This window comes from Macrobrachium rosenbergii, chromosome 40 (genome assembly GCF_040412425.1).
Source record: "Macrobrachium rosenbergii isolate ZJJX-2024 chromosome 40, ASM4041242v1, whole genome shotgun sequence".
In the NCBI taxonomy this organism is placed as follows: Eukaryota; Metazoa; Arthropoda; class Malacostraca; order Decapoda; family Palaemonidae; genus Macrobrachium; species Macrobrachium rosenbergii.
The window spans coordinates 27656644-27683923 of NC_089780.1; the positions used below are offsets into that span (position 1 = coordinate 27656644).

A 27280-nucleotide genomic window follows, 5' to 3' on the forward strand; every position below is an offset into this window, starting at 1 on the left:
GGTCCGTGACACTACAGTTCTCATAACGGTGATCATGGTCCAGTGGCCGTGTCGTCCTGGCTCTTACACCGGGAGAACACAAGGTGCGGTTGAGCTTCCAGTCATCCAGAGACCTCCACTCAGATTCCTCCCACCGAATCTTGGGTCCCCATATAAGTAAAGGACCAAGGGTTTGTATTTGTCTAGGAACAAATCGCATTTTTTAAAAGTAAAATGCATTTTTCCTAACATACAAACCTGAGGTCCTTTACTCAGGTTACCCACCTCAGCCTCCCCACAATCTGCCCTAGACCAGAAAATAGAGTGAGTGCGTGAAGCCGGGCAGTTGGTACTGTGGGTTTCCCACTGTTACCAACCATCTTCCTGGCTGGTAGTAATACCAACACATGCCTTGTAAGTCTTTAGTGGCCAGTTCAGCTTCGCTGAAAGTGTTCCCCATGTAAGTAAAGGACCTAGGGTTTGTATGTTAGGAAAAATGCATTTTACTTTTAAAAAATGCAATTTTTTTGATGAAACAAATTTTTATACAGTATATACTTACCTAGTAATTACATAGCTATGAGCTTCCTACCTACAGCACCCTAAAAATTCACAATTCGCAGTAGTGCTAGCATTTGTTTTGGTGTAGGTGCATGCCCCGCCTGCTTTCAGGGACTGAGGAACAACTAAGCAGAGCTTCAATTCGTTTGTGCCATTACGTCCAAAATGAGGGGAGGAGGGAGGGCTCTGATTATGTAGTTACTTGGTAAGTATATATAAAACTTTATTTTATCATAAAAATGTCAGTTTTATATAAGCAACTTACCAAGTAACTACATAGCTGATTCCACATTGAAAGGAGGTGGGATCCTCGGACATAATCCATTCCAAAACATTAAATAAGGTAATGACTTTGACATAGAACAGTTGCCAGCATTGAGACAATGCTTGTTGTTCCTTACCTGGCGAGGGAGCACTGCAGATAGGTACTGCCTCTGGTTGGTGCTCCTCTTGACCTGTAGCAAGGAAAGTACACCTGCGGCTTGCAAAGTTACAAAAAGATACCCTTGCCCTAGGCACGGACCAGAATAACCCACAACACTGTTACCTACAGCATAAATTAAAACCATCACCCAAACCACTAAAACCTGGTGGGCACTCCATACACAAAGTGCCCCCAGGCTTCCCAAAACTCAACACCTTAATTCAAGGCGAGGAAAGCAGAGGGATAGAAGGTCCACTATGCTTCCTCTCCCAACACCATGCCAGCCACGGATAAAGGTCCTAACATTCTGCAATTTTTAAAAATGGTCTCCACATCCTTGAGATAGCACGAAGCGAAAATGGATTTGCACTTCCAGAAGGTTGATTGTAGAATGCAAAGAGACATCTGATGTCTGAATGCAAGAGAGGTTGCGATAGCCCTGACCTCATGGTCTTTCACTTTAAAAGTCTATAATACTTCTTCTCAAATCTGGGAATGGGACTCAGTAATCAAGCTTCTCAGAAGGAAGGAAAGAGCATTCTTGGAGAGAGGATGGGATGGGTTTTTAACTGAACACCAGACAATGTTTGAAGGACCCCTAATCTTCTCAGTCCTCTGAAGGTAGTACCTCACAGCTCTTATTGGACATGAAGCCTCTCCTCTTCCGTTGGTGCGAGAATGTCCAATAAATTCTTGGTGGAAACGGGGCCATGGGTTAGAAGGGTCCTCGTTCTTGGCCAGGAATCCAAGAAAGAGGGAGCAAACTGCATTCCCTTGTGAAAATCGGATTCTCTTGTCGATCTTGGATTTCACTAATACGTTTGGCTGTTGCCAACGTAACCAAGACGAGGGTTTTCTTGGTCAGGTTCTTCAGAGGGGTGGAGCGAAGAGGTTCGTAGGGGGGGCCTGAGAGCCATTTTAAGACAACATCTAAATTCCACAGATCGCATCCAGTTTTTGCTTGGTGGAATCGGAAGACTTAATGAGGTTAGTTAGGTCTTGGTTAGAGGACAGATCCAAGTCTCTATGCTTAAATACAGAACTAAGCATATATCTATATCCTTGATAGTCAAGGTAGAAAGTTTTCTTAGAGGTCCTCAGGTATAGCAAAAAGTCGGCTACTTGACTGACAGGGGTCTCATAGGAAGTCTGCATCTCGCGATAGCTCCTGCAGCTCGCTTTGAAAACCTCTTCTCTCTGACGAGCTGCATGACAGTCTGTAACCTGTCAGGGCCAGAGCGGACAATCCTTGGTGGAATCTTAGGAAGTGGGGCTGTTTGAGCTTTTGTGGTACGAGCCTCAGGAAGTCTACCAATAGTTGCAGCAGGTCTGGAAACCATTCTTTCCTTGGCCAAAAGGGGGCCGCTAAAGTCATTGAAACATTCTGGTGAGAAGTCAGTTGATTACCTCCTTGATCATGCTGAAGGGAGGGAAGGCGTCAACATTGAGACCTGTCCAATTCAGCAGCAAAGCGTCTGTCTTCCAAGCTAGAGGATCTGGATCGGGAACAGGAGCGAGGAAGCCTGTGATTTCTTGAAGCTGCAAACAAGTTTATGGATGGTGTGCCCCACAACCTCCATAGATCATTGCAAACTAAAGGATCCAATGTCCATTCCGTTGAAAGACTTACTCGAGGTGACTCAAACTATCTGCTAGAACATTCATCCTCCCTTGGATGAATCAAGTCAATAACGACACCTGATTCTGCTCTGCCCAGAGCAGAAGTTCCCTCGCCACCTTGTAAAGAGAGAACGAGTGGGTCTCCCCCCTGCTTTTGGACGTATGAAAGAGCTGTCGTGTTGTCGGTGTGTATCCCCCTCGAAGTAGGTTCCTTCACGTGGTGAGGGGGTAAGGGGCCCTGGCTTTTCTTCTTCGTTCTTACGAAGAATAAGAGCCCGGGCCCTGACGGATCACCTACAAACCTTTCGATTTAAATGGCGTGGATATTTTCACTTTCGTACAAATTTCTTGGACCTGGTAAATAGGAAAAGGTATCATAGCTGGGATTGGGTTTATATCCGAAGCTAAACAGTGGGAACCGTGGCAGGACCATCAACTGCCCGATAATGTTCGGACCTGAGTTTTCAGGCGGAACTATTCTAGGGGACTGGACCATGGATTCCAGGGGGGTCTAGTTCTGGGAATAGGACTCTCGGCATTCTGTCCGGTTTGCCCATAATGTGATTAGGGTGGGGATGATTGTATTCTAGTAATGCTCTCAGTCCTATCAAGCCGGTTGGCTTACACTTGAGCCACTTTAATCATGTTGTGCCATCCCCTTTGGGGTAGGGTAGGGATGCGGACATTTGGGAGTCGGTTCTCACTTGTGCCATTAGTGGAGGAATGAACTCCATGAAAGGCTGATGATATCTTTTTAAGATTTTCAGGTTTTTTTTTTTTTTTTTTTTTCTCTCCAATACTTTTATCTTTATGGACGGTATAAATAAGGATATAAGTACCCTTGGACCCTGTGATGATAACCAATCGGCACAGACAAAGACCTCTGCAACCTCGTCTCGGAATACGCGTACGGAAAACCCAAATAAACATTCCAGTGTAATAACACTGAAACCCTATGCTCCACTACGGAGCAAAGGGAAATTTAATGGAAATGGTGATTGTGAAATTGGACCAGGAATATATGAACAGTCGTATGACAAATATTTGACCTTTAGCCTGGAAGAACCAAATTGTGACATTTTCAATGTATACAGGGATATTTTAAAGTGTTGTGGCCGAGAGCCTAAGATTAGTCCCGAAGGTAAAGGAAAGCTGACGGTTGAATCTACCTCAGCTAAAGAAAGTGAAAATCTAAAATCATTGTCTCGCCTTGGAGGAGTCAAAGTGGAAGGTGCCATACATGCCTATAGGAACCACTCCAAGGGTATGGTATTTGCCCCACAGCTCATGACATATTCTGAGGAAAAGTTAGTGGAAGAATTGAAAGATCAAGGAGTAATAAAGATAGAAAGAATGAAGAAAAAAGTAAATGGAGCCCTAGTCCCACTTCCCAACTTGATAATCACTTTTAATTCCACTCGATTGCCTAATATAGTGAAGGCAGCCTGGTTACGCTTCAAGGTCAAACAATACATCCCAAGGCCGAGGAGATGCTTTCATTGCCAGGAATTTGGACACATGTTAGGGTCATGCAGGCAGAAACTGCAAGGCAGACCTGCCATTTGTGTCAAGTGCAGCGAACCAGAGCATGGCATATGTAACAAGCATGCCAGGTGTGTACATTGTGGAGAGAATCACCCTTCATCTTCAATAAATTGTGATGTATACATCATGGAAAAGGAGATTCAATCATTAAGGGTAACTGAACGACTTACATTTAGAGAGGCGAGAGGGAGAGTATTAAACTTATATGTTAGACCAGGAATATCCTTTGCCAGTGTAGCCGCCAACCGGAGAAAGAATATAAATGGTACAAAGGCCAATCTAAACAAAACACCAGTGATGACTCGTAACCGAGCCTCTTCGGAGGCTGTGCCAGGGATGGCTGGCACTTCTGCCTCTTCGGAGGCTGTGCCAGTGATGGCTGGCACATCTGCCTCTTTGGAGGCTGTGCCAGTGACTGCTGGCACTTTTACCTCTTCGGAGGCTGCGCCAGTGACTGCTGGCACTTTTACCTCTTCGGAGGCTGCGCCAGTGGTTTCTGGCGTTCCTGCCTCCTTGGAGGCTGCGCCAGTGATTGCCGGTGGTTCCGCCTCTTCAGAGGCTGCTCCAGGCATTGCTGGCGCTTCTGCCTCTTTGGAGGCGGTGCCAGTCATTGCTGGTGCTTCGGCCTCCTCAGAGGCTGTGCCAGTGGTAGCTGACGCCCCCGCCTCTTTGGAGGCTGCGCCAGTCATTGCTGGTGCTCCTGACTCATCGGAGGCAGTGCCGGATGTAGCTGGCATTGCTGATCTTCACACCCCTCCTCAGGAGACATCAGCTTTGTCTGGTGTCCCTGAAACCGACAACCCCCTAAAAAGGAAGGCCGCTACAAACAATCGGTCTCCTTCTAGAAAAAAGGAGCAAGGTAGCAAGCTGAAAGCGCTTAAAAGAGGCTCCAATATTACAGCCTCTAAAGGAAAATAAAATTCATTAACTTTCTCCAGTGGAACTGTCAGGGATTGAGAGCAAAGTGGGAAGAATTGAGACTGCTCATATTAGAAGTGTCTCCTGTTTGTATAGCTCTGCAGGAGACCATGATTGGTAACAACATGTGCCCCAGCCCACGAGAGTATACATCTTATTACTCCACCTATAATTTAAATATGGGAAGTCATGGTGGTGTCGTTTTGTAGTTTCGAAATGATACCCCACAAAATCCTATTAATATCCAGTCAGCTTTGCAAGTAATAGTTGTACAGATCCATCTACAAAGAAAATATACAGTATGCTCTCTTTATCTACCACCAAATGAAGTCTTCCCAATCAATGAATTTAAATCTCTTATCCAACAGTTACCACGTCCCTTTATTACTTTGGGAGATATGAATTGCAGAAGCCCTCTTTGGGGTGATATTGTCACCAACCAAAGAGGAAGATGCCCGAGTTCCATCATAGAAGGTGAAAAATGACATTTTTATAATAAAATAAGATTTTATATCATACTTACCTGTTGTTTACATATAGCTGTAATTCTCGATCTCGACAGAAAATTCAAAACTGGCGGTCCCGCTAATATATGGTCAGGTGATACGACTACCCCGCCCTCTACCGGGGTACCTGGATCCATTTCCATCAACAACTAATCATATTTTCTATGTCCCCTTGTCCCTTGCGGGGAGGCGGGTGGGAATGTTTTATATGTAAACAACAGGTAAGTATGATATAAAATCTTATTTTATTATAAAAATGTAATTTTTATACATGAACTTACCTGTTGTTTACATATGGACAGCTGTAAGTGTTAAATGGAAAAAACCTGAGATCATCAGGCTAAGAAAAAACGTCTTTACTTTGGATCCTTACCTGCTAAGGAAGCTGTTTTCTCGGTTACTGCCTCTGTAACCTGCTATCCTTAGTGCAACTGCGGGGCCTAGTAGCTCAGTCGCAGGTTGCTATATGGAGAAAGGTCTGTTGGCCCAGCCGTCTTCGACACAATCAACCAAAGCATATAATGCCCCTGCTCAGGGCGCAGTACTCAAAGCATCCACCATCATATCACCCAACCATAAAAAACACACCAACCTATTAAAATTAGACCTACTAGGCCATCTAACCTCTTAGGCTCTAGTAGTCGACCAAAAAGAAAACTTCTGCACCCAAGGAAACTAAGGAGAGGATCTAGAGCCCCTGGTTTCCTTGCCCATCACCGTGTCAGACGCAATAAAGGGGCCCAACGTACTGCAGTCTTCATATGTGGTTTGGATCTGTCTCAGATAATGCGAGGCAAAAACAGACGAACATCTCCGATAAGTTGAACTTAGAATGTCCTTTAAAGCCATGTTCTTCTTGAAGGCTAAAGAAGTTGCAATAGCCCTAATTTCATGAGGCCTCACTTTAACTAAGGGGAAATCCACATCCCTTAATTCCTTGTGTGCCTCCTGAATCAGTTCTTTCAAAAGGAAAGCAATCCCATTTTTAGATAGAGGGTTCTTGGGGTTCTTAGTTGAGCACCATAAAAATCATGAGTTCCTCTTACACTTCTGGTCCTGTCCTGATAGAATTTCAATGCTCTGACCGGACAGAGAAGTCTCTCCGTTTCTCTTCCACCCAAGGAGGATAGGCTAGCAATGGGAAATTCCCTTGGCCACGGATTACTAGGGTTTTCGTTCTTAGCTAGAAACCCAAGGTGAAGGAAACTACAGCCTTATCCGCACAAAAACCAACTCTTTTGTCCAGAGCATGAATCTCACTTACTCTCTTTGCCGAGGCCAGTGCCAAGAGAAAGAGAGTTTTCTTAGTTAGATTCCTAACGGAGCAGGAACTCAAAGGCTCAAAAGATTTGGAGGTAAGCCACTTTAGCACCACATCCAAATTCCAATGCGGTACACGAAGAGATTTGCCTTTAGTGGTAGGAAAGGATTTAAGGAGTTCTGCAATATCTTTGTCCGAGGAAAGGTCTATACCTCTATTCCTGAAAACTGCCGCCAGCATACTCCTATACCCCTTAATCGTGCTGACAGCCAATTTCTTCTCCTTGTGCAGAAACAAAAGAAAATCCGCCACCTGGCTTAGATTCGTAGAAGTGGAAGACACTCCAGACTCGGAGCACCACTCCCTGAAGCGCTTCCACTTCGCTTGATAGACCTTTGTAGACGAGGGCCTGGTTGATCTAGCCATTGCCTGCGCCACTCTTCTAGAGAAGCCTCTCCTCCTGTAGAGTCGCTCGAGAGTCTGAACCCTGTCAGATTTAGATCTGACGGGTTCCTGTGGAACTTTCTGCTGTGCAACTGGCACAGAAGGTCTGGTCTGAATGGCAACCTCCTTGGCCAATCCACTACTTTCTCCAGTAGCTCTGGAAACCATGATCTTCCTGGCCACCATGGAGCTATAAGGATCATTGACACACCTTTGTGTGCTCGAAACTTTTCAGGACTTCTCCCAGCATCCTGAAGGGAGGGAATGCATAAAGGAAGAGACCCGACCAGTCCAGGAGCATGGCATCCACCGCTAATGCTTCTGGGTCTGGAACAGGAGAGCAAAAGAGAGGTAGTCTGCGGTTTTCCTCATTGCGAACAGGTCCAGCATGGGAGTTCCCCAAACCTTCCACAGGCCTTGGCAAACTTTCTGGTGGAGGGTCCATTCCGTCGGAATGACCTGGAGTGACCTGCTGAGGATATCCGATCTTACGTTGAGAGCTCCCGGGATGAAGCGAGTTACTAGCTCTATGTTCTTGGTTGCCGCCCACAAAAGCAGGTCTTTTGCGATCTCGAACAGAGAGAAGGAGTGAGTGCCTCCTTGTTTCTTCACGTACGCCAGAGCTGTGGAGTTGTCCGAGTGCACTACTATCTTTTTCTTTTCCACCAGAAGCACAAAATGTTCCAAGGCTAGATGTATTGCCTTCAACTCTTTCGCATTTATGTGCCAGTCCCGTTGGGATGAAGACCAATTGCCTGACACTTGAAGATCCCCCAATGTTGCTCCCCAACCTCGTCTGAAGCGCCGGAGAACAACATCAGGTCTGGGTTCCTCTGTCTCAGTGACAAACCTCGAACTAGTTTGCTCCTGTCGTTCCACCATGACAGGTCTTGCTTTACTCGAGTGGATAGAGGAAAAACAAACGAATCCGTGTCTTTCTTCCTGTTCCAGGTCTGCTGTAGGAAGAACTGAAGAGGTCTCATGTGTAGCCTCCCCAGACTGACGAACATCTCTAGCGATGAGAGGGTGCCTAAAAGGCTCATCCATTCCTTGGCAGAACAAGTCTTGGCTGCCATCAGGTATCTCACTTTCAGCAGGCATTTCTATCCTTTGTGACGTCGGAAAAACCTGAAAAAGAACTGAGTTCATCCGAACTCCCAAATAAGTCAAGTCTTGAGATGGAGAGAGTTGTGACTTTGGAAGATTTACTATGAGTCCCAATTCGTCGGTAAGAGAAAGGGTCCTTTGTAGGTCCTTCATGCATTGGCCTTTTGACGGAGACCGGATCAGCCAGTCGTCGAGGTAAAGGGAAATGTGAATTCCCTCTAAGTGAAGCCATTTTGCAATTGGAGCCATCGTCCTTGTGAAAACTTGTGGGGCTGTTGATAGGCCGAAGCAAAGAGCCCTGAATTGAAAAGCCCTGCCTCTGAACACAAACCGTAGGGAATTTCCTTGATCTCGGATGGATAGGTACATGAAAGTATGCGTCCTGGAGATCGAGGACACCATCCAGTCTCCTTCCTTCAGGGAATTGATAACCGACTGTGTGGTTTCCATCTTGAATGGTGTTTGAAGCACAAATTTGTTCAGGGCGCTTACGTCGAGGACTGGTCTCCATCCTCCTGACGATTTTGGAACCAGAAACAGACGGTTGTAGAACCCCGGAGATGAAGGTTCGAGGACTGCTTCTATGGCTCCCTTTTGAAGGAGGGAAGTAACTTCCTCCTCCAACACCACAAGTTTCTCTGAGTCCCTGGATGATACGTTGAAGTCTACTGGCGAAGACTTTAAAGGAGGACTCTCTGAGAAGGGAATGGTGTAGCCTTCTCTCAGAATGTTGATCACCCAGGGTTCTGCTCCCTTGGCCTCCCAAACTTACCAGAACGACTTTAGTCTGGCTCCGACCGTCGCATGCAGGACCTTGAACTCATCGGTTGGTACCCCTAGCTTTCTGGGGATGAGAAGAGAATTTTCCTCTTCCTCTAGCACGGGAAAAGGGCCGAGAAGGAGTACCCCGAGAAGGCCTAGAGGATACAGGGAAAGAAGGCTTGGGTACTACTGGAGAAGTCGAAAACCTGGGTCTTTTCGAAGAATGAGCCAGTAGGTCTTGAGTAGACTTCCGCGAGAGAGCCTCCGAAATTTCCCTAACTAACGTGGCGGGAAAAAGGGATTCCTTAAACAAAGGAGCAAAAGAAGAGCAGATTTCTGGTTCCTGGAGACTCCTCTCGCGACAAACGAAATCCAATGTGCTCTCTTCTTCAAAATGCCAGTAACAGACACTGAGGCAATTTCTGACGTTCCGTCCGTGATGGCCTTGTCCAGGCAGGCCAAAATAGCATCAAGATCTGTAGCAGTCTTGGGGGAAGATCACAGACTTTCACTATCCTGCTCAAGGCTCCTATAGACCAGTCAATAAAAGAAAAGATCTCCAAGATCCTACAGGAACTCTTCACCAGATGGTCAATTTCCGATGACGAGAAGCCGACTTTGGACGAAGAAAAAGCTGAGCGACGGGCAGAATCCACAAGGCTGGAGAAATCCCCTTGAGAGGAGGCAGAGTCTCCCAAGGAAAAGACTTCCCAGTCTCATACCACGAACGAGACTTAAAAGACAGTTGAGAGGGGAAAACAGAAAGATGTTTTACCCTGAGATCTTTTCTTGCTCAACCATCCTTCTTGCCTTCGGAGAGCTCTTTTCGCCGAAACAGACAGGACCAGCTTCAGAAATCTAGAGGAAGGAGGTTTAAAATCCTTGGCAAACTGCGTAGTTGGAGACGAAGGGGAAGCTGGAGCAAAGTCTTCTTGAAAATGTTCTTCAAAAAGTTGTAAGAGATGCTTAAAGTTGGACGTAGGAGCAGACGGAACATCATCTACTTCCGAAACATCGGAAACTGGGGAGAGAATCTCTGAAACAGTTGGAGCACCGCGGATAGAAACGTCTCCGGGAGCCAAACTTGCGTTATCCTCTTGAGTGTCGCGAACGTCACCGAGGCGCCAAGTGCCCGACCGCGTCAAGCGTATCCGAAACATGAGCTTGAGAGGAGTCAGGAGCCTTAGAAGATCCGAGAGCCAAAGAGGCGCCAAAAACCACGGTAGCGCCAGAAGCGCAAACATTGTGCGCCTTGGAAACGTGTTGCCAGAGAGGCGCCAGCGCCAAAGTAGCGTCGTGAGTGCGGCCGGTGCGGGTGGAAGTGGCGCCAGGAGCGCGATCGAAGCGGAGCCAGGCGTGCGAGCGGAAGCGGCGCCAGGAGCGTGAGCGGGAGCACAGACCGGAGCCTCAGTTGCAGAAGGATCCTGAAGTGCTGGAGCTTTAAAACCTTCGAAAAGTCTCAAAATCTTGTCCAATTTGTCCTCTTGCGAAAGGGGGGCAGGAACCGGAGGCATAAAAGCCGACTTGGGATCCAACGGGAAGGAAGCCGCTACTTGCATGCTAACGATCCGTAGAACGTACATCCGGACTGCCTGAAGAAGAAGAGATCTCTGGGCTATCCCAAAAGCTACAAGACGGAAGAGGAGAACGTGCCGAAAGTTTCTTGATAGGAACTTGACTTGGAGAGGAAGCTCTGCGTCTCTTCAGTGGCCTACTAGACTCTGACTGCTTCCAACTCCTCCTCGACGAAACAGAAGCACAAGAAGACACTTCCGCATCGCTTTTACTATAGCGAGCTGCAACAGCCTGGGACGCAACAGGACTGTTAGAGGGAGCAACTGCTCGTGAGCAGACCCCACTCGCCTCCCTTCGGCTTTGGCATGTCTTCTCCCTGAGCCCTGGGAGCCGGACAGAGGCCTAGACCTAGGAGAGCGAGGGGACGAACAGTCACCTCCTCCACAACACTATCACTCGCAACACTTCGATGTCTAGACATTGCACTCACATCCTGGCCAATCTTCTCTATCGCAGAGAAAAGAGCCGAAATCTTACCATCAAATTCTGCCCAAAGGTCTGACACGGTAGTGGGTTTGGAAACAACAGGTTCGGGGCAGGAATAGGAACAGGAGGGGTAACAGGAACAGAACAAGAGGCAATACTACTCCTACTCTGGGAGGAACTTCTGGCCGAAGCCTTACGTGCCCTCTATCTTTACTTAATTTTGCCTGATATTTAGCCAACTTTTGCCAATCAAGCACAGACAAAGACGAACATTCATCACATCTATCCAGATTCGTGCACAATTTCCCTCTACAGTTAGAGCAAGAAGAGTGAGGGTCTATGTTAGACCGAGACATTCGAGTTTTACAACCCCCCCCGCAATATCTAATTTGAGATCCTGAATCAGACATAACTAGAAAAAAATCTCAACCAAAGCCAAAAAACAAGCCAGAACCGTCAACAAAAGTGGGTACTTCACCAAAGAAAAATTGAAAAGCACCGATGAATTTCCTGAAGAGGAGCAGACGACTAGTCGCCGGCCCCGACAGAGAAAATATGATTAGTTGTTGATGGAAATGGATCCAGGTACCCCGGTAGAGGGCGGGGTAGTCGTATCACCTGACCATATATTAGCGGGACCGCCAGTTTTGAATTTTCTGTCGAGATCGAGAATTACAGCTATATGTAAACAACAGGTAAGTTCATGTATAAAATGTGGGGATCCTCAACTCTGGGGAGTCTACACATTTTCACGTTCAAACAGGCACGCTATCGGCAGTTGATCTATCTATATGTAGTGATGACTGCCTTATAGATTTTAATTGGAGAGTTATAAATGATAGATTCACCAGTGACCATTTCCCAATAGTGGTGAGTTCAGCATCAAGTCCTCCATCTTCCAGGCTACCTAGATGGAATACAAAAAGCTGATTGGGCAACATTCCAGGAGCAAAGCTCAATAGATGACTCTGCTGATGACTTTCCCAGCATAGATGATGCTCTTGAATTTTTAAGTACAATATTGTTCTCGGCTGGTCTTCAGTCCATACCCAGGACATCAGGCGTATTTATCTGCCGACCGGTTCCTGGTGGACTCGTAAATGCCAGGAAACTCATAGAACTATGAGGTCTGCATACACAAGATACCTGTGAGACGAAAATGTGAGTATTACCGTGTAGAATTTCGAAAAGCAAGAGCTCATTTTCGTTTGGAAATCAAAAAGCACAAAAAGAATCTTGGACAATCTTTATTTCTTCAATAAATTGAAAACTCCTCTAACACTAGTTTGGAAGAGAGTTAGAAAAATAGCAAGCAAGTTTACTCCCTGTCAACCTCCAGTTATCAAGATCAATGGTTGTGAGGTAGCAGACCCCCAGTTAGTTGCAAATGAGTTTGCTAATCATTTTGCTAATGTTGCAAAGAAAAACGATGATCGACCATACTCGGCTCAAAGGCAGCAGATGGAACAAGTTGAAATAGATTTTAATACGTTGAGACATGAGAAATACAATGATCCGTTTACGATGAGGGAATTTCTATCGCCCTAAATAAATGTAATGAATCAGCTCCTGGACTGGATGATATAACGTATTCAATTATTAAGCAAACCCCTGAAAATACCAAACATTTCATATTGAGCCTTATTAACAGAATTTACAGGGAGCATATCTTCCCTAAGATCTGGGAGATGTTAAAATTATTGCCATTTGCGAAACCTGGAAAAGACTCGTTTAAAGTAGAAAATTATCGTCCAATTGCACTATCATCATGTTTGTGCAAGATCATGGAAAAAATGGTAAACACACGCTTGATGTGGTACTTAGAACGGGTAAATATCTGTCCCCAACACAGTGTGGCTTCCGAAGCATGCACTCCACAACTGATGTTCTACTTCGAATGGAGTCTTCAATATGTGAAGCTTTTGCCAACAAGCAACATCACATCACGGTCTTCTTTGATTTGGAGAAGGCTTATGATACAACATGGAGATATGGCATTTTGAGGATCCTTCATGAATGTAACCTGAGAGGCAATTTGCCCCTCTTCATTAAGGTTTTATTAAAAATAGGCTATTTCGGGTCCTGGTTGGAGCAACAATGTCAGAAGTATTCAGTCAAGAAGAAGGAGTACCACAAGGAAGTGTTTTAAGCGTAACATTGTTTGCCTTGGCAATCAATGGGGTTTCCAAAATAATTCCCTCAGATATAACATATACCCTTTTGTTGCAAACGACCTTTCAATCTCCTTTGCAGCTTCAAGGATGGCAGTGGCTGAACGTCGCCTTCAGCTCTGCATTGACAATAGTGAAGTGGGCTGAGGTTAATGGTTTTAAATTTTCTACTAGTAAAACGGTAACTATGTACTTTTGTCGCATAGGAGGATTTCATCCTGATCCAGATCTATTTATTCATAGGCAAAGAATTCCATGTGTAGGTGAAACGAGGTTCCTTGGGTTGATTTTCGATAGTAAGCTGACCTGGATCCCAAATCTGAAGTATATTAAGACCAAATGCTTGAAAGCGATGAATTTGCTGAAAGTTCTGTCTCATACTGTGTGGGGTGCAGACAGAACTCAGATGTTGAGATTGTATAAAGCCCTGGTCTTTTCAAAATTAACGTATGGATGCGAAGTTTACACGTCTGCAAAGCCCAATAGCCTTAAAATGCTCAACTCGATTCATCATGGTGGGGTACGGTTGTGTACAGGAGCATTTAAATCATCTCCCATTGAGAGCATGTTGGTAGATGCTGGTGAGGTGCCACTGGATCTTCATTACAAGCGTCTGCTGGTTCGGAGCTGGTATAGATTCCAGAGGCTACCTAAGTCTTTGACCAGCATATGTATGAGAAGGGAAAGGCATTGGCATTATTATGAAAATCATCCCAAGCAACCGCATCCGTTTGCTTTTAGAATAAACTTGATTCTCAGGGAATTAAATATGCCTAGGGTGAAGATTCTACCAGTAAAGTATTCTGTTATTCCCCCCTGGAAATTTCCAGAGGTAGAATTCTGCAAGTATTTTAATTTCACCAAGTCAGAATTGTCATGTGAGGCCATGCGGTCAATATTTTTAGAACATTCGATGGAACATGGCACCTACGCACCAATCTTCACGGATGGCTCAAAGTCTGATGCTGGCGTCGGCTTTGGTGTAGTCTTGCCTGATATAGAGAGGAGTGGAAGGTTATCATCTGTTGCCTCAATTTTTACTGCTGAGATAAATGCAATTTTAAAAGCTTTAAAGGAGATTTTAATTCATAATGGAAACAATTTTATTATATATAGTGATTCAAAAAGTGCACTTCAGGCACTGGAATCTTTTAACCCTTTAAACCCCTGATTTTAGAAGTATTAGAATGGTTGTTTTTATTGAAAAGAAGAGAGAAAGAAGTTAAGTTCTGTTGGGTGCCTTCCCATGTTGGGGTGGATGGGAACGAAAAAGCAGACCAACTAGCGAAATCAGCGGTCAACTCTCCAGAACCCACAAGATGCCTACTACCATATCAGGATGTATATCCTGTAGTAGGACAAACAATAAAAAAGCGTTGGCAGTCCCAGTGGGAGAATATTTTAACAAACAGAAAAATGCGTAGTATTGCATCATCTGTGTCTCCTTGGTCATATCCCCATATGCCAAGGAGACAGGAGACAATGCTATGCAGGTTGAGGATTGGACATACAAGACTCACGCATGGGTTCTTGATGTCCCGTGAGAATCCTCCAATTTGTGAAGACTGTGCTGTACCCCTGAGTGTGGGACATTTGCTGGTTGAATGTCCCACACTTAGGAATTTGAGACAAAGGTTCCTGTCTTGGGGACGAGATGAAGTTGATAATTTTAATCTTGCTACAATCCTTGGAAAGGATTGTAACACTCAGCAATTGTATACTTTTATGTTGGAGGCGGGCCTTCTGAAGAAAATTTAGCTTGTATATAGATATGAAGAAATTTATTTATATATGTATCAGATATTTTTATATGAAATTTATTTTAAACCTATTTCATTTTATTCAAATATTTATATGCATACCTTTTAGATATTTTTATATGGATTTTTTTTATATACATAACTTTTAGATATTTTTATATGAAATTTATTTTAAACTTAATTTTTATATTTAAATTTGTTTCGGCGTCAATAACCTAGATGTTATGACACCAGATTTAATAAACAAATCAATCAATCAATCGGTGTGTATCGTTACCGTCTTGCTGCGCACCAGGGTAGAGAACGATTGGAGACCCAGATGAATGGCCTTTAGTTCCTTTACGTTGATGCACCAGGGTAGAGAACGATTGGAGACCCAGATGAATGGCCTTTAGTTCCTTTACGTTGATGTGGGGGCTTCTTAGAACTTCTGACCATGTTCCCAACACTTCCTGATTCCCGAGATAAGCTCCCCAACCTAGGTCTGACACATCATAGTAAAAGTCTAGGTTGGGGCTCGAAGGAAGGAGAGACTTCTCTTCCTGAAGTCTTTCTTCGTACGACCAACACTGAACATCCTCTTTGATCTCCAATGTGATTGGAAATAAGGAGTCTGTGTCTTCCTGCTCCAGTTCGCCCTTAAAAAGAATTGGAATGGTCTTGTGAAGTCTGCCCAACTTCACGAACTTCTCGACTGAGGCTAACACCCCCAAGAGGCTCGTCCATTTAGCCACTGAGCAGGATTGAAGAGAAAGGAACTCTCTGACGGATTGAAGGCAGGAGCCGACTCTTCTCAGGGAGAAAAAAGCCCAAAAAGCCAGAGTCCAGAGTCATTCCCAAATAGAGAATCCATTGAGTGGGAGTTGTCTGCGATTTCTGTATGTTTATCAAAATGCCTAACTCCTTCATTAGGTGAAGAGATTTTGCTAAGTCCTCAGCGCATTTCTCTCTCGACGGAGATCAGAGAAGTCAGTCGGCCAAGTAGAAGGAAATGTTTATACTGAAAAGGTGAAGTCATTTGCTGAGAGGGGCAAGGATCTGAGTAAACACTTGTGGGGCCGTCGACAGGCCAAAGCACAGGGCCCGAAACTGGAGAACTTTCAATTGAAAAATGAATCATAGAAACTTTTGGGAGTCCTGATGAATTGAATCATGAAAGTAGGGATCTTGCATGTCCAAGGTAACCATCCAGTCCCCCTGCTGGATGACCGACATGACAATGATTCGTCTCCATGTGAAATTTCATCTTTAAGACAAACTGATTTAGGGCACTGACGACCAGGATGGGGCCTCCAACTCCCCAATGCTTTGGGGACTATGAAGAGTCTGTTGTAAAACCCTTCCGAATCGTGATCCTTGACTAACTCCACTGCCTCTTTGCACAGAAGGGATCCTACTTCTCAAGAAAGGGCCACAAATTTCTCCGAGTCCGATGTGTAAGCCGGTAATGCAATTGGCGACTTGGCTACAGGAGGGCTGTCCTTGAAAGGACTGGCATAACCTTCTTTCAGCACCTTGACCATCCAAGGTTCTGCACCTCTTCGACTCCATTCCTTCCAAAAGAGGCGCAGTCTGGCCCCTACCGAAGCACGAGGGACTCAACCTTTGCTTCCTGGTTGCTGGTTTGAAGGTTGACTTTTTAATTGATCTTGAAGGAGGTCGTAGATTTGTGCGAGGTCTTGATCTTCTGTCTGCCTCCACAAAAAGGCTGGGGTTCGAGAGGTGAAAATGACTTTGTAGCCACAGCTGAGGAGTCCCTGGGCCATTTGGTGGATTGAGCTAGTAGATTGTTGGTGGATTTCTCCTGCAGCAAAGTCCAAATTTCCTGAACTAAGTCCTGTGGGAACAGATGAGCTTTGTCAAGTGGGGAGAACAACACAGCCGACTTTTGGGTAGTGGTCACCCGCTTTGGTGGTGAACGAACACCACAACTCTCTCTTCTTTAAAACACACATGAAAAAGAGAGCGGCAAATTCCGCTGAACTATCTCTTACTGCCTTGGCACACGACAATACACCCAACCAATCTGTCACGAAATCCTCCGCAAGAACAGGACAAACCTCTATCGTTTTAGCCAATGCTCCAATAGTCTAGTCAAGGAAGCTATTCACTTCTAAAATCTTAAACAGGTTCCTGGCCAAGTGGTCTAGCTTGGGGAAGAACATTAAAGGTACTTTGGCTGAGGAAAAAGCCGACCAACGTGTCGCATCTACCAACCCAGAGAAGTCCCCTAAGGAGGAGACAGAAACTCCCAGAGAAGGAGCTTCTCCAGTGTCGTAAAAGCGGTAGCTTCTCTTAACCAATTTGCAGGGCAGAAAGGCAAAGTTTGCCTTGCCCTGCTCCCTTTTAGAGGTCAACCAGACGTCTATCTCTCTAAGCACCTTCTTCGCGGAAGAGGAGAGCACTAACTTCGGTAGGTTCGCGTTGTCTGAATAAAGTTTCCTCTTCGGGAAAGTTGAAGCGGAAGATACCGGAGCCGCAGGTGTGAAGAAAGGGAAATTATTTAGAAAATATCTCGGCAAAGACGAGAAGGACAATGAAGGCGAAGAATCCTGTCCTACATTCTCATCATCAGAAGACACTGGTGACATTGATGTGTCCTTTGACTTGGCGACAGCTGGGTTCTTCTTAAAAAAAGACATAAGGTCATCTAATTGGCGGTTAAGAGGGGCAAGTGAAGACTCTTCTTGAGTTGAAGTATGCGCTAGCAGATGAGGTGCAACTGACGCTGAGTCAGCACACAGTGTTGCCTGATGCCCAGAGGTTGGCGCAGAGTGCTCTGTCGAGCAAGATTGGCGCACAGGAGCCATCACTGAACGTTTGGGAGACAAAAGACATTCAGGGGCAAGACGGGGTCTTGAAGATGAAGAAGGGTGCCTAAGAGTTTCATGAAGCTGAACAGCCAAGAACGGGCAATCCAAATGCAAGATGGATTCCAGACTGTCCCAAGCCGATCGGGGCGGACATGCAGAAGATGTGGAAGGTGGAACTGCAAAACTGCAGGAGGGTTGGGGACTAAGACTGGCCTCCTTAGACCTCTTGGAAGGAGGATTTGAGGTGTCCACACCAGCAGCAGGTCTCTTAAGAGGATGCGAAGAGACTTGGGGGCGCTCCCGAATCCTCTTGCTAGGATTAGAATCCTCAGAGTCCGACAAGAGATGATGAGCAATAATCGAGACGCCTTTCCAGTGGTGCTCAGTTGCAGCCTGGGGTTAGTCAACAGGCTCGACAGGGGGGCACCACTCGGGGGCAAACCCTCCCGGCCTCCCTTGGACCTCTGGATGTCTTCTCTCCGATGCAGGGGAGTGGGGCAAAGACGTTTGTATAGGAGCATTGGTGGAATGGGCAGCCACCTCCTCAACACTAACCACCTTGCACTGCACTGACACTTTGCACATTGCCTTTTTCCATAAAGGCCTTAAATGAAGAACCCAACTCCATCACTGCGCTTACTAAACACTTGAACTTCTGATTGTAGGATATCAGCAATGGCGACAGGGGTGGAGAGTAACAAAAAGTATAAAGTATCTTTCTGGATCAGGTCCCGTGTCAGCCGGTGAAAAAGTCCATTCAGCACTTATTTCTAGGTAATTCCGTTGCTAGATACCAGAGAAAGCTAAATGAAATGCTGGAGTTACTACCCCCAGAGCGAGCTCCATTAGATGGAGTCGTGTATGGAAAAGGGTGAACTATAAAAACACGGAACCTTATCCTATAGAGATCCCAAAGTCAAAAGTCCCACAGAGAGGTGCCGTTACAAACCCATGCACCACTCACGGACAGTACACAAATCACCACTAGCCGCATTCCATTTCAGCAAGCACCTACGGTCACACGTATTTTCGTTGTGCTTTTTATCTTGTGCTTTTTTGCATCATTATGGCATCCTCACAAGGTCTTTCTTCATCTAAGTTGAGTACCAGTGTTTCGTTTTTTATTTGAGGCGATTGAGGCTCCTTATTTCCCTTTAGTTTAGTAATTAAGGGGATTTATAACGCCCGTCTCGATCTCCTCTCGCGGCCTCATGTGACCTCCATGCGTGGTTCGTGAACTTGGGTCGCCTTGTTTTTCGATCTTTCTCACTGTTCCTCTTCATGTTTAGGATATTTTTCCTTTTCGTGAAGTCTAATTAGTGATTTTGATTGATTGACTTTTGTATCCCTTTGCTTCGAGAGTGAAGGCTGGTGTTTAGGCTTTGGGCTACCCCCTCGGGCCTATTCGCCTCTTATCATTTCCTTAACATGCCTTATTTTTGCCCTTCGCTTCTCTTAGCTTCTGGGAATTTTATTTACGTTGGTACTGTTAAGATATTTTGTTTAATCTTTGCCCTTGTGTTTGGATGCATTTGATATTTGTTGATTATTATGGATATTTCTTTTGTTAGGGGGCGGCCATTACCCTTCACGTCCACATCGGGTTGGGTATGGTCCTCCTCTTATATTTGTTTTGTTGATTATTTTATCCATTTGTCATGGGTTGGTTGTTAGCTTTAGTATTACCTTTTTTGGGGCGTTAGCCTATTGCCCCCCCCTTTTTTCCATGAAAAAAGGGGGGGGTGGTCGATCATTCGTTTCGTTCACATGCCCTTCATAGTGTTTTGTGTACGTTTTTCCAATGCGGCGCTCTCCTTAAGTTTTGACTAGGGTCTTTTCATCTTATGTTTTCCCTTCCCCTGTTTCGGCTTTTCGCGTAGGCTAATAAGCCTCTTGTTTAAGCTGAAATAGCGAGGGATCTCATGTAACTTCCCTCTCCCTGTTTCGGCTTTTCGCTTAGGCTAATAAGCCTCTTGGTTAAGCTGGGATAGCGAGGGACATCACGTAGCCTACCCTAGTTTGGTCATTTCTTAAGGTTAGTTTCCAGTTATTGGTTATGTCGACACACCCTTTCCCCTTCCCCCTCCCGAGTGCTCTCTCTCCCCTTGATTCATTTTCAGTCTTGTTAACTTATCAAGGCTTGGGAGCATTCCTTTCCTTTTAGCCTATAGCCTGTGTCCCCTTCCTCTGCATTGTTTGGCCTTTCCTTGGTACGGTCTCTGACTTTACCAGCATATACCCCCTCCTGGGACTGCTGGTGGCCGGGAGAGCTTCCCCCTCTCCCGTCCACCATCTTTGGCCTTCTTTGCCTCCTTCCCCCTTATGACCATGGAGGTTGTTCCTCTCCCTCTCCTGCTTCTCTCGCGCTTGCTGGGTAGCGTCTCAGTCAGCGAGTGGACGTGAGGACCCGGAGCGCCCGGATTGTGCATTCCCACTCTCTGGTCGCTCCTTTACGGTTCTTCCTCCTGGTTTTTTTTCATCCCCTCCGTACGTCATCTCCGGCATGTCGCTTAATTTGGCGACACTCCGGTTTAGTCCTATTCTCGTGGCCAGTTAGTGCTTTCCACCTGACTGTCTTCGTGTCGGACCTTTGACGTTCCCTGCCTTTAGCTAACTGCTGTCTGTTATCGAGGCGCATTCCTTGCTTCCCGCTCCGGCGGTTCTAGCGTTACGGTCTTCCGTTATCGCTAGTTTCATTTCATTCTTAGTTGCCGGGAATGCGCTTACTCCGGACAGTTTTAACCTTCCCATTTTATTTTATATCCGTCACTTACTTTTAAGGCATGTTACTCCGGCTAGTTCCGGTATATTTATTTTATTTATTATGTTTATTTTGTATGAGATTTTATTTTAATCCGGTTACCTCCCGGATCCTTCCGGCTGGTTTCACGGCTTTATATACTAATGTGTTTGCACACTACTCCGCACCTTACACGGTGTACTCATAATCTCATACTTTTACAGGTGGTACGCTGCCAAGAACAGGGTGCTCCGCAGCCCTCCATCAGGCCAGCGGCCACGAAGTTTGTCGGTCCCACCGGATGTGCGGTCCACGTAGGGGATCTAATTGTTTGGCACCCTGACGGATGTGATGTTTGCTACGCTCTTTACGAGCAAGCTATCGATGATTCGGTAGGTTGTCATGCATCTTTCCTTTTAGCCAAACTGTATTTTATACGTATTACCGATTTCCCCGCCTTGTAAACCGCATAATGTTTTTCTTCCGCAGGCTGACCGCAAGTCTCGTGATGCTTCGCTTCAGGCCCTTAAAGTCTGGGTTAGCGGCTTTGGACGCAACGTAGGAGCTGGCAATCCATATATACTCTTGAAGGACATTTGCAATGTCCTTTTTCCCGGCGCTTGATCACAGCTTCAGTCACCGACGATGTTGCTGCTCCGTTGATTGCCGGGATTCGGGAGTTGACCCAGCCCTCTCCAGATGGTTCGCCCTGAGTGGTGGCGTTTCGAAGACGCCGCGGACCTTGACCTCGCCTTGAATCTCCGAGCATTATCCCGGAGCATCAAGCAGGTAAGGGGGTAAGTGAGGCAGGTTCTTCACTGTTTAGCTCTCCTTCTTCCTCCGTTTCTTCTTTTAAAGGTTTCTCTAAATCTTCATACCTTACGGGCATGTCTGGATCTATTGTCCCGAAGGTGAAGTCCGTCAGGAAGAAAACCTTACCTACTCCGGCAGGTCGATCTGGGGTCCCTCTGGCGGCGGCACGGGCGGCGAGCCCCGTTCCGTCGACGAGTACAGCCTCCCCCTCCGGGTCACAAGCGGAGTCTCAGTCGCGTCAAGTGGTTCCCCCTCCTCCTGCTTTGGATACGATTCCTTTCTTCGAGCAATTCCTTGAGAGAATTGACGCGAGGGTAGACAGCAAGCTGTCTGGTCTTGCTAATTCTTTTCAGTCTCTTTCAGAGAAGGTGGAATCACAACAGGAATTCATCCAAGGACTGGCCGACGGTGGATCTCGTTCTAGGTCTCATTCTGTTCCTGACCCTTCCACTCTCCCTCCCTTCGATCTGGGGAATCCTTGGCGTCTGGCCCTTTATGCTCCCGAGTACGAAGGTACTCTTACCATAGAGGGTTTGGGCACAAGGAGAGTGGAAGAGTTGGAGTTCTATCCTCCGGACCTGACATCCCCCTACACAGGTTTCACCAGACTGAAGGGAGAGGTTTGGAACAGGTCTGATAAAGTCCCTAAGGAGACCGTTATCTATCCTAGGGACCAAGCCCAGTCGTCTTTGATGAGGACTCTTACGGAGTGGCAAGCAGAGAACACTAAGCTTACAACAGCCAAGGGAGTGTTCACTATGTTCACTCTCAGTGATGTTCTCCTTCCTCCTTGCACTTCTAAAGTGGCCTCTCTGACTAGTCAGGCTTGCTTTGAAGGTAAACCCCTCCCTCATCTCTGGGAGACGGACCCGACATCTCTCGTCTTTCCCGGGGGCACCGAATTCTGGAAGGGAGCCCCTAATACGTTTACAGTGACTCGGCTTGACCCAGACTGCGCTTCTGATCTGTTCAGTGAGCAGCTCCCTAAGATCCCGGAGTCGCTCCTGAAAGCAGAGGCTGATACTAAGGATAGGCTCGCCAGGTCTTTGAACTCTTTGTCTTTAGCAGAAGCAACTTCTTTGGTCTATAGGGAAGATTCTTTGTTCCAGGTCTTGACGAAATCTCTCTTGGCGAGTTTTCAACAGGACCTGTTTGACTTTATGACTGCCCGACTGGCCTGCCGGAAGCATATCTTTTCAGCAGCCACAGTTCGGCATGAACCAAATAAGCTTCTGAAGAGTTCGATCTGGGGAGCTAATCTTTTCCACAAGAAGAAGTTGACGCAGTCTTATCTGAGGCGCTAGGGTCAACCAGAGTCTCCGTTCTCGTTGGGGTCTGCCCTATAAACGGAAGCAGTCTGATCTTGCCGGACTTCCCAAAGTCCAGCAAGAAATTTAAACATTTCAAACGCCTCCCAGTTCAGTCGTTGGTCCAGGTTCCCTTACAAGGTCAGCCTTCAACCTCTTCCTCCCAGCCTCCGCCTCAGTATGTCCTGGTGAACCCGGCGCATCAGTCTCTGGCTGCCCCCTCCTATGTCTCCTCCCCAGCTTTCAATCCTGCATATGAAAGTCAGGGGAAATTTCGCTCTAGGCAGTCAACCAGAGGCAACAAGCCCCGTGGCTATGTTAGGGGAAGAGGAGCCCCGCCTCTCCTCTCCCAGGAACAGAGGAGGTAGAGGCTCCAGAGGGGGAAGCAAACACAGGACCGATGACATACATCCTGTGGGCGGGAGGCTGTACCATTTTTCGGGCTCGGTGGACCTTCTGTCCCTGGGCTCAGAGTATAGTTTCCAAGGGCCTAGGTTGGAGTTGGATCGACAATCCCCCTCCACCAGTCAAGTTTTATCAGGCTACGACCAAGGATCTCGAGGACTTTGTGGAAGATCTTCTACAGAAACAGGCTATAAGGAAAGTGAGGACTCTGAAGTTCCAAATCACGCTCTTCAGTGTTCCCAAGAAGGGTTCCGACAAACGGAGAGTAATTCTGGACTTGTCCCGTCTGAATTCCTACATTCGTTGCGACAAGTTTCGGATGCTTACTGTCTCCCAAGTTCGGACCCTACTGCCCCGTGGAGCCAGAACCACTCTCTAGATCTTTCCGACGCCTATTATCACGTCCCGGTTGAGAAGGTTCTCCCCCTTTCTGGGGTTCAGGCTCGGAAGGCAGGCATATTCCTTCAAGGTGATGCCTTTGGCCTCAACATAGCCCCAAGGATTTTTACCAAGTTGACAGACACGGTCGTACAACAACCGGTCTCAAGGGATTACGCTGGCCGCGTATCTAGACGACTGGATCATCTGGGCATCCAGCGTCGAGGAATGCCGGAGGGTTACATCCGTGGTGGTCGACTTTCTAGAATCTTTGGGCTTTTGTGTAAACAGGGAGAAGTCCCGCCTGGTTCCGAGCAGTTGTTTTCAATGGCTAGGAATCCAGTAGGATCTGAATTCTCACAAGCTCTCTCTTCCTCCTCCCAAGAGGAAAGAGATAGCCAGAGCAACCAGACAATTTCTCAAGTCCAAACGAGCCTCTCGACGGGCCCAAGAAAGAGTTTTGGGCTCCCTTCAGTTCGCTTCAGTGACAGATCTGTTGCTGAAGGTAAAACTGAAAGATATCAACAGAGTGTGGCGGAGTCGAGCAAATATCAGCCTCAGAGACAAGGTGTCTCTGATTCCTCCCATCTTGAAAAAGAGACTCCGGCCTTGGTCGACTGTCAAGAGCCTGTCCAAGTCAGTCCCCCTGCAATTTCCTCCTCCGGCGTTGGTTATCCACACAGACGCCTCCCTAAGCGGGTGGGAGGATATTCTCAACACCAAGAAGTGCAGGGGACTTGGTCCCCATGTTCCGCCAGTTCCATATAAACATTCTGGAGGCCATGGCGGTCTTCCTTACTTTGAAGAAGCTTCTTCCCCCCAAGAAGATTCATATAAGGCTGGTTCTGGACAGCGCCACGGTAGTCCACTGCATAAACAGGGGAGGTTCAAAATCGAGCCGGATCAACCAGGTAATGATTGCACTTTTCTCCTTGGCGTGCAAGAACAAGTGGCACCTGTCTGCCACTCATCTTGCAGGGTCCGAACGTCGTGAGCGGATTCTCTATCAAGGACAACTCCCCTCGAGTCGGAGTGGTCCCTAGACAGGGCCTCGTTCAATTGGATCTGCAACCAAGTTCCGGGCCTGGAGGTAGATTTGTTCGCAACCAAGCTCAACAACAAGCTTCCTCATTACGTAGCTCCCAACCTGGACCCTCAAGCTCTTTTCACGGACGCAATGTCATTGGATTGGAACAGGTGGAAGAAGATTTATCTGTTCCCTCCAGTAAACTTGTTGTTAAAGGTCCTTCACAAACTCAGGACATTCAAGGGTCAACTAGCTCTAGTGGCTCCCTACTGGCCAAAGAGCAGCTGGTTTCCACTTCTGCTGGAACTGAAACTTCGCCACATCCAAATCCCCAGTCCAAAACTAACACAAGTAGTACAAACTCAGACTGTGTCAGCTTCCTCAAAAATTCAAAATGCCCTGGCTTTGTGGACTTTATGAAATTTGCGGCTCAAAGGGATGCTAACGTTGATCCTGTCAATACCATGTTCTTGGAATCAGATAAGCGGGTCTCCACTCTTCGGCAGTACGACTCAGCAATTAAGAAGCTTGCACTCTTTTTGAAAGAATCTGAGGCTACAGTAATGACCATAAATTTGGCAATCTCCTTTTTTAGATCACTATTTGAGAAGGGTTTAGCCTCTAGTACTGTTACTACAGTCAAGTCGGCTTTACGAAAAGTATTTTTGTATGGTTTCAAAATTGACCTCACAGATCCTTACTTTTCTTCCATCCCTAAGGCCTGTGCACGACTGAGACCAGTAATCCGTCCACATACGGTTTCCTGGTTTTTGAATGACGTGTTGAAGTTAGCCTCAGATATCGATAATCAGTCTTGCCCCTACCTTTCCTTATTGAGGAAAACGTTGTTCTTAGTTAGCCTAGCTTTGGGTGCTAGAATTTCAGAGCTGTCTGCACTCTCTAGGGAGCCCAACCATGTCGACTTCCTTCCATCAGGGAGGTTCTGCTGATTCCTCACCCTAAATTCCTGGCCAAAAATGAAGATCCCAGAATAGGTGGTCGCCTTGGAAAATTCTCCCCTTCCTCAAGATCTGTCCCTGTGTCCAGTTCATACTTTGAGGGCTTATTTAGACAGGTCCTCTCACATCTCATCTGGGCCTCTCTTTATCAGGGAAGGGGGGGGTAATATCTCTATGTCTGCTATTAGACAACAAATCCTTTACTTTATCAAGCAGGCTAATCCTGACTCAGTCCCAAGAGTTCATGATATTAGAGCTGTGGCCACCTCCATTAACTACTTCCATTACATGAATTTCACGGATCTTACCAAATACACTGGTTGGAAGTCACCCTTGGTTTTCAAACGTCACTATTTGAAATCCTTAGAAGCTCTTAAATTCTCAGCAGTCGTGGCAGGGAACGTTGTCCCTCCTTCTGGTTCCCTTTCTGATTCCTAGTCAATTCTTCCTCCACTGCCTCAGTTATCCCCTTACAGTCACTTCAGTCAGGCGTGCCTTGACTTTCTCACCTGACCGTGTTATCTGTATATTTGTCTAATTGACACATTTATGTTATAATGTTTTCAATTTTGTATAGTTATTTTGTTTAAGTATATTTTTTATATTGTCATGTTAATTTTAAGCTCCCATCAGTTTCATTTGTACATTATTGTTATTATTGCTAGCAATTAAAAATTTTTTTTTGGTGGACCTTTGGTCTTCTGTTCCCCTTACATTTTGTTATCTCTTGCAGTTTAAGAATGATATTTATTTCTCTGTTAATTTTTCACCGGCTGACACGGGACCCGATCCAGAAAAGGGATTTTGACAAAGGAAAAATCTATTTCTGGAGAGGGGACCGTGTCACCCCGGTGACCCACCTCTGTCATGTGTCGTGTCCCCCCATAGTAAACATCATTCTGGTGGGGTGATGCTTTCATGGAATGCGGCTAGCTGTGATTTGTGTACTGTCCGCGAGTGGTGAATGGGTTTGTAACGGCACCTCTCTGTGGGACTTTTGACTTTGGGATCTCTATAGGATAAGGTTCCGTGTTTTTATAGTTCACCCTTTTCCATACACGACTCCATCTAATGGAGCTCGCTCTGGGGGTAGTAACTCCAGCATTTCATTTAGCTTTCTCTGGTATCTAGCAACGGAATTACCTAGAAATAAGTGCTGAATGGACTTTTTCACCGGGTGACACGGTCCCCTCTCCAGAAATAGATTTTTCCTTTGTCAAAATCCCTTTTCCCTTAAAGCCATCACTGCCAAAGGTTCCCTGAAGCTTTGCTAGATACTCCAAAAACTCCATACACAGCCTCCTCCTTGATATTGAGAGGCCAAAATATCAGTTACGGTTGCTTCTGAAATTCTTTCAATTAGAACATGAGCCTTAAACACTTCAAAAGAGCTTACTGAAGCAGAAGAATTGAGGGCCATTTGGGTTATTTTATGCAGAACTTTTATGTGGAAAAGGCTGCAGGTACAGGCCGCTAGAGGGAAGATTTCAAAGACTGTGCTAAGAATTCTCATTCTCTTGATTTGAGACATCTTTGGCGATATGATCACAAGTGTTAGCATTACTTTAAAACTGAGTTGTAATGAATATAAGACATTCCTCATTAAGCTTTGGAAATGTCTATCAAAGTAAGGTAATACTCCAAAGCCTCATCAAGAACCATTGCCCTTCAGGACTAACATGTATTTAATTATTATTACAGGCACCACCCCACTTACAAACGAGTTACGTTCCAGACGGCTATTTGTATGTTGAAATGTTTGTAAGTTTGTTACTGTAC

At 46.1% G+C, this 27280-nt stretch overlaps 1 protein-coding gene and 1 long non-coding RNA gene across 2 annotated transcripts in view; one reads left to right on the forward strand and one right to left on the reverse strand.

The window, feature by feature from the left end:
• Nucleotides 1-27280, reverse strand: part of LOC136826287 (uncharacterized) — an 82155-nt gene that overhangs the window by 22854 nt on the left and 32021 nt on the right. The window lies entirely within an intron of this gene.
• On the forward strand, nucleotides 13472-16837 carry LOC136825985 (uncharacterized). The gene is made up of 3 exons (XM_067082846.1): nucleotides 13472-14414; nucleotides 15972-16027; nucleotides 16715-16837. Exons 1-3 carry the CDS (start codon nucleotides 13487-13489, stop codon nucleotides 16835-16837), a joined length of 1107 nt encoding a protein of 368 aa, XP_066938947.1. The 5' UTR covers nucleotides 13472-13486.

Bases quoted from the DNA above. Each gene is read 5' to 3' on its own strand.
- LOC136825985 (XM_067082846.1), top strand. From the start codon at position 13,487: ATGTACTTTTGTCGCATAGGAGGATTTCATCCTGATCCAGATCTATTT. The intron at 14,415-15,971 runs GTGATTCAAAAA...CTCCTTCATTAG, and splicing joins AAACAATTTTATTATATATA to GTGAAGAGATTTTGCTAAGT. The intron at 16,028-16,714 runs GTCAGTCGGCCA...TTGATCTTGAAG, and splicing joins TCTCGACGGAGATCAGAGAA to GAGGTCGTAGATTTGTGCGA.